Raw genomic sequence first — 9,760 nt, forward strand, 5'->3', positions numbered from 1 at the left:
TCTTTTAATCAAAGTGCTTTTTATGAGCCGTGTGGGTTTCTTTGTTCATTAGTAATTGGGGTAGGTTCAGAGTTTGTTTATTCCCAATAAACAAGTGTTTCCTGAGTGTCTTCTGTTGTTTTGAATTTTAGATAGATGCTAAACAATAAACAACAACCTGGGGCAAATAGTTTCTTCTCTACCATAGAATAACTGAGGTACCTCTTTGCCTTTAGTTTCTGCCTCTTCTTGTTTAAAATGGTGAAAGAGGAGGTACAAGTAAGTGAAACCCTTGTTACTTCTTTTTCATACTTTCCTTATATGTCCGCTAAAAGCACCATGTTGATTATCTTGCTCTGTTGAAAAATTTCAAATGGCTTCTCCAGCCCGAACTCCTTCCTAACCCAGGTTTCATTTTTGCCTCCTCAAACCTGTCAGCATTTCTGGCCCTCCTGCCACCTACAGGGATCTCTTGGCCGCCACCCTTTTTACGTATAAACGTCCTCAGAAGAGCTGTGATGGCCTCTTCGGCGTCCCCTGCGGCCTGGAAGACCTTGTGTCCGCCTGGGCCGTGGAGGAGCATTTGGACAGGACACAGGCCGAGGGGGGGTCAGCGTGTAGGCCCTGGTGCTCGCACAGGCATGGTTCCGGAGCTTGGGTGCGGCAGAGAAGGAAAGTGTTCTTTTGTTTTGTTTTTATTGATTTTTAGAAGAAGGGGGGAGGAGAAACATGGATCTGAAAGTGAAACATCGATCGATCGGCTGCCTCTTGCATGTGCTCCGACTGGATTGAACCTGCCACCTTTTTATTTTATTTTATATTTTATTGATTTCATAGAGGCAGGGAGAGGGAGAGAGAGATAGAAACATCAATGATGAGAAGAGTCATTAATTGGCTGCCTCTCGCATGCCCCCCACTGGGGTCGAGCCTGCAACTCAGGCATGTGTCCCTTACCAGAACCGAACATGGGACTCTTCAGTCCGCCTGCCGACGCCTGTCCACTGAGCCAAACCAGCTAGGGCAGAACTCGCCACCTCTTTTTTTTTTTTTATATTTTATTGATTTTTTATAGAGAAGAAGGGAGAGGGATAGAGTTAGAAATATCGATGAGAGAGATCGATCAGCTGCCTCCTGCACGCCCCCTACTGGGGATGTGCCCGCAACCAAGGTACATGCCCTTGACCAGAATCGAACCTGGGACCCTTCAGTCCGCAGGCCGACGCACTATCCACTGAGCCAAACCGGTTCGGCGCCACCTCTTTTTGATGTAAGAGATGACACTCCAACAGGGTGGCCAAACTCTCCAGAAGGCAGCAGACCAGATTCTCTCTCACTGATGTTTCTCCCTCTCCTCCCTTTCTCTCTGAAATAAATGGAAATATATATTTTTAAAACCCCACCCTCAAAGAGCTTCCATTCTGATGGACATTTACACAAACAGAAAGGTTATAAAAATAGCTTTATCTGCTTTGAGCATAGAGAAGGACAGCAGTCACGAGGTCTGTCTCTGAAACACGCTGCTGGAGTCTGGCTTTGCCAGTGAGGTGTGCTGCCTCTGCAGTGTCCTCTGGCAGAGGGGCCTGGATGGTACTCCGCCCTTTGCCTCTCTTCACAGTAGCAGTAGCCAGAAGAGACAGCATTGTTTGATATCATTCTTGTCAGGATGGGCTTGTGGCTGTAGGAGCGTGGTAGGAAACTTGGCTTTTCGTCCTATGTGCAGTTCATCAAGGGTTGATATACCCTTGTCTGCCTTTATTTAGGCCAGTGATGGCGAACCTTTTGAGCTCGGCGTGTCAGCATTTTGAAAAACCCTAACTTAACTCTGGTGCCGTGTCACATATATAAATTTTTTGATACTTGCAACCATAGTAAAACAAAGACTTATATTTTTGATATTTATTTTATATATTTAAATGCCATTTAACAAAGAAAAATTAAAAAAATGAGTTCGCGTGTCACCTCTGACACGCGTGTCATAGGTTTGCCATCACTGATTTAGGCTGTGGTTACTGGGCATGACCTTAGTTTGCAGAAATGATGGTCATCTTGCTTATATGGCACCCTCCCTATCCCCCGAAAACTTTTTAGAATTCTAGAAAGGCTGATACCAGCATTTTGTACTAAATACTTCCCAGAGGATTTTCATTGAAATGTGCCCTAAAAGATATGCTGGCTGGGACTGACTTCACAGTAATCTAGAGGGCAGGGGATAGGTGAGGTATAGTTACAGGGGGCTTGGCCATGAGTCGGTGCTGGAGCTGGGTAATGAGCACATGGATTTCATTTCACTCTTCGCTGTTGTAGTTGCTTGGAATTTTTCATAATTAAAAAAAAGTACCTTCATGGTCAAAGAATGATGACTTCCATATTTTTTGCTTTATTATATTTTGCATAAAAAACTTTGTTATATGAGGTCTTTAGTTTTTTTAATGATCAGAGACCATATTATGTTTATTAATAGATTTTTTTAAGAGCACATATAACATGTAGGTGCCTCAATTACATGTCAGCCCTCCCTCCATGGAGACCCTTAAAGAAAAAGTGAAAGGAAGCAAACTTATGATCATGGGCCAAAGAGATGACCTTTTAGAGGCTGAGAGTATGTAGGCGTGAAGTATGGGAGAGGCCAAGGCCTTTCAGTTAAGTGAGACTTTAGGGGAAGCCGTGCCTGAGGTCAGAGGCCTGCTGGAACCCACTACCACCATTTTTGCCGATTTTGCCCCATTCTAGGGTGGTGTTCACTTACTCCTTTGTCTCTGCTTTAACCTTGTTTCTTCCTCTTATCCCTTCAGTACCGTCTTGCCTCACCCCCGGTCCCCTAAGACCTGACTCCTTCCATCTTGATCTCTTTAGGCTAGTTTTTCTATATCATGTCCCTTTCGACCCCAGTCCCAGAAGCTGGCCCATAGTTGACTCCTTTCCTTCATCTCTGCTGTGTAGTGAATGGCTACGAGTGTTAACAAATGTCATTGGACCACAAAGTGGCTTAACACAGGCTGAGACATGGAGCCCATTCCTGTAGCCTTAAAAGATTTCAGGCAGTTGGCGAGTAAGAATTCTAAATAAAAATTGAAACTCCCACCTGTATTTTTTCAGGCCGTTGATGCTCACTGCCATCAGCTGCATCCTCCCTATGGCACTGGTAAGTGTGGGAAGGGCTGTGACAGTGTTGGTGGGCTGCTGGATTTCTTTTCGCTGGGGGAGAAGCCTATTTGCAAGCTGTGTTGTTAACTGTTCCCGACGGCTGGACAGAGCGAACCCGCTATACGAGGCTGGAAAGAGGAAGAAGCACCTGCCTGTCCTCAGGGTTCCTTGGGGAATGTCAGAGGCACAGGCTGTTCAGGAGGTGCCTTGATCCTTACATACGTTTAGCCTTTTCTGTGCATTATTTTGAATAATAAACATATACTATCCAAGTGCTCCGGGATGTCAGGCAGCAACAGTTAAATTTCCTGAAGTTCTTAAAACATTTTTCTTCAAAGATAGATTGGCTGTGCAGTAGACAGGGACCAGACTGCCATGTGTACTTACTGTTTCCTCCAGTAGAAGCATTTATCTCCCCCTGATGCTTTAAGTTCTTTGTGGTCAGGGGATCAAGAAATGTTTGTTCCAATGATTAATATGAAATTCTGATAGAGACTTGACTTTTTTGGGGGGTGGAGGATTGGTGGAAACTAGAGAAGAGATTTGTGGCTCCTTGACTAACATACTTCAGGAGGACTTGGGGACTTGTGATTTGAAAAATTATTTTACCACAGTGCTTTCTGCTTAGGGACCTCACAGAGAAAACACACACAGTGCAGTTGAAACCTAGAGTGGGGGCAGCAGGTCGCAGAATGGCTGAAGTACGAGCTGATCACCTGATTGCTCTGGCGTTGCCCTGTACAAGCTCTTACAATCCTTCAGCTGTTTCCTGCTAATGAGCGGCTCACAGGCCACACAAATCCAGAAGATTTATCTTACCAAGGTGGTCTCCATTCAAGCCAACAGTTAGACGTTCAGACTATTTCTCTAATCACAGAAGCACTTAGATCATAGAAGAAAATGCCTCCAGAATAGCTAAAGAAATGCTGTGGACTTGGGCTCTGTTAACCATGTCAGGGATTGCTTGCTGGTAACAGCAGCACACGCATTGATAAACACTTACATCATTGGTCCATACCCTGGATTTCCCCTAATGAGGAAAGAAGTGTGTGGCACGTTTACTACGTCCTTTTTGTTTGTTTATTGATTGATTTTAGAGAGAAGAAGGAGAGGAAGAGAAAGAAACATCGATTTGTTGTTGGGCTTATTTATGCATTCATTGGGTAATTCTTGTATGTGCTCAGACCAGAGATTGAACCCGCAACCTTGGCGTATCGGGACAGTGCTCTAACCAACTGAGCTACCTGTCCAGGGCTACTACGTTCTTTATTTTAAACAAACAAACAAACAAACAAACAGGAGAACTTGACTCCCCAGCATCGGTCTACTCCTTAGGTATCTATGCACAGCTAGTAACTGCTGAACATGCCTGAGGGACTGTGTCAGGGAAATACCTTTTAAGTGTCTCTCCTAAACACAGAACATGGAGGATGACATCAGATGTTACCGGCAACCTTTGGGAAATACTCCTGACCAGCAGCAAAGTCCTTTCTGACATGCGTGTAACTAAGCGCTGCTTTCGGAAAGACAGATCTGGCAATGTCTGAGAGTGTTGAGGTTATAAATGCAATGGCAAAGCAAAACCAGATCGAAAAAACAAAACAAAACAAACAAAAAAAAATAGCAACCCTCCCCAGATGAGCACAAAGAAAAAACCAACAGCTTGGATTGGTGATGCAGAGCAGGGTTAGGGTAAATGACAACAGGTGATGCCCTAGGCCAGTGCGTCTCAACCTTCTGGCCCTTTAAGTACAGTTCCTCATGTTGTGACCCAACCATAACATTATTTTCGTTGCTACTTCATAACTGTCATGTTGCTACTGTTAGGAATCGTCATGTAAATATCTGATATGCAGGATGGTCTTAGGCGACCCCTGTGAAAGGGTCGTTCGACCGCCAAAGGGGTCGCGACCCACAGGTTGAGAACCGCTGCCGTAGTCTTTCAAGCTTCCCCAGAGGCTTCTGGCCCTTGAGGGTCAGGCTCTAGGACAGTGATGGCGAACCTATGACATGCATGTCAGAGGTGACACGCGAACTCATTTTTTGGGTTGATTTTTCTTTGTTAAATGGCATTTAAATATATAAAATAAATATCAAAAATATAAGTGTTTTACTATGGTTGCAAATATCAAAAAATTTCTATATGTGACACGGCACCAGAGTTAAGTTAGGATTTTTCAAAATGCTGACACGCCGAGCTCAGAAGGTTCGCCGTCACTGGTCTAGGGCCCAGGGGAAGGGGGGAAGGGCCTGGGAGAGGCGCTGCCGTTGGCTCTTTTCTGACCCATCTCTGACTCTGACAGCCTTCTCTGGACCACCCAGACCTGAGGGCACCCTCCGTCTTTGGTGAACTTCATACCACAGCTCACCCTTTCTGTCCCACCTTTTTCAGCTCAGGCAAAGCGAGAGAGGAGTTTTATCTTTGGGGCTTATATTTACACTGACCCAAGCTTCCGGGGAGTGTGATTGCTTTTAGAGGCGGGCCTGAGAGCGGTGCCCTGTTTAACAGCAACGTCTCAGGAGCTGACAGGCTGCGAGCAGAGCGACCAGTGGGCTGCTGTGAAGGCTTGGTCTGGGGGGTCAAGAGAGAGAGCGCGCGTTGTGAAGTCATCAGCATTACAGGGCTTTGTGGCAGTTTTATCTATTTATTCTAAAAGTCATGCCGGAGAATCAGTTAACCTTTGGTCAAAACTATGTTAAAACTCTGAATGGGAATTTGTCATTTTGAGGAGTAAGTAAACTATTGAATGCAGTAGTATAAGGGCCAACCCTTTGTTTTCTGTGATATTTGTTTATGCAAGTGATTTCCATTAAATTCAGTTTAGCAAACTTTCTCCTTCTGACTTCTATTATGAAAAATTTAAAACACACAAAGAAGTTTAAAGAATTGTAAGGCTGGCCAGTGTGGCTCAGTGGTTGAGCATTGACCTGTGAACCAGGAGGTCATGGTTCAATTCCTGGTCAGGGCATTTGCCCGGGGATGCAGGCTCGATCCCCAGTGAGGGGCATGCAGAAAGCAGCTGGTCAGTGATTCTCTCTCATCATTGATGTTTCTATCTCTTCCCTCTCTGAAATCAATAAGTATATATATTTTTAAAAATTGTACAGGGGGCATCCATATTCCTGTCATCTAGATTATACAATTGCTAAGCTTTTTAAAAAAAATTAAAAATATATTTTTATTGATTTCAGAGAAGGGAGAGGGAGACAGAGATAGAAATACCAATGATGAGAAAGAATCATTGATTGGCTACCCCCTGCACTCGGGATCAAGCCTGCAACCCAGGCATGTGCCCTGACCAGGAATCGAACCTGGGACCCTTCAGTTCTCAGGCCAACTCTCTATCCACTGAGCCAAACCAGCTAGGGCACAGTTGCTAACATTTGCTTTATTCATCAATCACTTTTATTTTTATATAACTTTATTGAAGTATTATTTACACTTCATTAAATTCACACATTTTAAAGTATACTTGTTAGGTGAGTTTTAGTAAATTTATGCAGCTGAGTCATAGAACACTTTCATCTCCCTCGAGTTCCCTTCTGTCTGCTGGTAGTCAGCCCCTGCTCCCAGCCCCAGGGGACTACTGCCCATGTTTCTGACTCTGTGTTTGTTTCATATAAATGGGATTATACAGTATGTAGTCTTGGTGTCGGGCTTCTCACTTAGCATAATGTTTCTGAGGCTCATCCATGTTGTCTCAGGTCAGTAGTGCTTTCCTTTCTATTGCTGGAGAATGCTTTTCCGTTGTATAGACGTACCACGTTTCATTGGTCCACTCATGCAGTAGTTAATGGATATTTGGGTTATTTCCAGTTTGGGGCTATTATGAAATATGCTGCTATGACCATTCATGTCCAAGGTTGTAAATGAAGATACGTTTTTATTTTTCTTGGGTAGATATCTAGGAGTGGGATTACTAGGCCAGATGGTGAGTATATATTTAGCATTTCAAGAACCCGCCAAACCATTTTCTGAGGTGACTCTTCTAGTAATTTTACATCCCCACCAGCATTATAGAGTGCCATCCTTGCTGGCACTTGGCATTGTCAGTCTTTTGGATTACAATCATTCCAGTGAGTGTGAAATGGCATTTTGTGGTTTTAAGTTGCATTTCCCTAAGGATTGATGATGTTGAGGATCTTTTCTTGTGCTTATTTCCTGTTCATACTTCTCTTTGGTGAAGTGTTCAGAACTTCTACCCATTTAAAAAAAATTGAGTTTGTCTTGAGTTGCATGAGTTCTTTATATAATTTGAATTAAGTCCTTTATCAGATAATTATTTATAATTATTTGCTTCCAGTCTGTGGCTTTTCTCTTCCATTTCTTAATGCCTTTGAAGGGTAAAAGTTATTTTGGTGAAGTCCAATTTATTGATTTTTTTTCCTTTTAAGGATTGTGCTTTTATTATATCTGAGGAATCTTTGCCTAAACCAAGGTCACAAAAATTTTAGACGTTTTATAGTTTTCAATTTTGCATTTAAATATATGGACTATTTTGAGTTAATTTTTGTGTGGTATGGAGTAAGCATCTATATTCTGTGTTTTGTATAATGTTTGATTATTCTAAAACCATGTTTTGAAAATACTGTTTTTTCCTCCATTGGATTATCTTGACACCTTTGTTGAAAATTCACTATAAATGTATGAGTTTACTTCTGGATTCTCTTCTGTTTCTTTGATCTGTATGTCTGTTCTTGAGCCAGTACGTACCCCATTGTCTTGATTACTGGAGCTTTATGGCAAGTCTTGAAGTCAAGATGATAGAAGTCCTCCAGCTTTGCTCTTCTCTTTCAGAATTGCTTTGGATATTCTGGGTTCTTTTTTTTTATTTCCTTTTTTTTTTTTTTAATATATTTGCATTGATTTCAGAGAGGAAGGGAGAGGGAGATAGAAACATCCAGGATGAGAGAATCATGGATCAGCTGCCTCCTGCATGGGATCGAGCCCACAGCCTGGACGTGTGCCCTGACTGGGAATTGAACCGTGACTTCCTGGTTCATAGGTTGACACTCAACCACTGAGCCACACTGGCTGGGCTATTCTGGGTTCTTTATATTACCACACATTTTAGGATCAACTATTTGTACAAAAAAAAACCCCAACCCTGCTTTGAGTTTTATTAATTTTGATTGCTGTGTTTAGCCTATTAGCTGTGTTATCCAGTAATAAAGGCCCGGTGCATGAAATTCATGCACTCTGGGGTTCCCTCAGCCTGGCCTGCGCCCTCTTGCAATCTAGGAGCCCTCGGGGGATGTCCGACTGACAGCTTAGGCCCGCTACCCCCAGGGAAGCGGACCTAAGGTGGCAGTCAGACATCCTTAGTGCTGCCGCGGAGGTGGGAGAGGCTCCCGCCACCGCCTGCACTCGCCAGCCATGAGCCTGGCTTCTGGCTGAGTGGCGCTCCCCCTGTGGAGCGCACTGATCACCAGGGGGCAGCTCCTGTGTTGAGCATCTGCTCCCTGGTGGTCAGTGCACATCATAGTAACCGGTCGTTCCACCATTTAGTCGATTTGCACATTAGCATTTTATTATATAGGATGGTAGCTATGACCACATGTAGCCATTGGGTATCTGAAATGTGGTCTTTTTAAATTGATGTGTACTGTAATTCTAAAATAATACATTGGACTTTAAAGACTTAGGTTAGAAAGGATGTAACATAATAAATTTTTTGTGGATTGCATGTTGAAATAATATATATTAGATATTTGGGGCAAAGTAAAATATATTAGCAAAATACATTTCACCAGTTTAAAATTTTAGTTTTCATTTGTTTGCTCCTGAATAGAAATACATTTGATTTTTTTATATTGACTTTATATTTTGTGGCCTTACTAAATTTTTTAAAATATATTTTATTGATTTTTTACAGAGAGGGATAGAGAGTTAGAAACATCAATGAGAGAGAAACATCGATCAGCTGCCTCCTGCACACCCCCCACTGGGGATGTGCCCGCAACCCAGGTACATGCCCTTGACCGGAATTGAACCTGGGACCCCTCAGTCCGCAGGCCGACGCACTATCCACTGAGCCAAACCAGTTCAGGGCTGCCTTACTAAATTTATTTATTTTAGAAATTGTTTTATAGATTCTTTTAGGATTTTCTGCATAAGCTATCATTTTATCTGGGAATAGAGACAGAATTGCTCCTTCATTTCCAATCTTTTATCTGTCATTTTGTGTCTTTTTTTCTTTTTCCTTGCTTTATTGCCCTGGCTAGGACCTCTAACGTGATGTTAATGAGATCATCATGACATTTGATTTCATCATGACATTTTCCTGATCTTAGCATTCACTATTTCATCATCGAGTAAAATAGTTTTCCTAGACAACCTATATTAGATTCAGGCAGTTTTCTTTTCTTCCTAATTTGGTGAGAATTTGAATTTTGTCCATGGATTTTCTGTGTCTCTGAAGTGCTTATTGTTTTTTCTCCCCTTTATTTTGTTGACTTGGTGAATTACATTAAGAGTTTTCAAATAGCCCTAGCCGGTTTGGCTCAGTGGATAGAGCATCGGCCTGAGGACTGAAGGGTCCCAGGTTCGATTCCGGTCAAGGGCATGTACCTGGGTTGCGGGCACGTCCCCAGTAGGAGATGTGCAGGAGGCAGCTGATCGATGTTTCTCTCTCAT

General features: G+C 42.9%; 1 protein-coding gene across 4 annotated transcripts in view; it reads left to right on the forward strand.

Moving 5' to 3' along the window:
- The window catches only part of ARIH2 (ariadne RBR E3 ubiquitin protein ligase 2), a 46,905-nt gene that overhangs the window by 14,923 nt on the left and 22,222 nt on the right, over positions 1-9,760 (forward strand). For 2 of the 4 annotated variants that reach the window (XM_014538950.1, XM_014538951.1), the window contains exon 3: positions 3,076-3,121. The exons of the other annotated variants lie outside the window; for them this stretch is intronic. In XM_014538950.1, coding sequence (XP_014394436.1) covers positions 3,083-3,121 — 39 coding nt within the window. In that variant the 5' untranslated portion in view covers positions 3,076-3,082. The remainder of the gene's footprint in view (positions 1-3,075; positions 3,122-9,760) is intronic. 4 annotated transcript variants of the gene reach the window in all.

Source organism: Myotis brandtii, unplaced genomic scaffold (genome assembly GCF_000412655.1).
Source record: "Myotis brandtii unplaced genomic scaffold, ASM41265v1 scaffold207, whole genome shotgun sequence".
NCBI classification, from domain to species: Eukaryota; Metazoa; Chordata; class Mammalia; order Chiroptera; family Vespertilionidae; genus Myotis; species Myotis brandtii.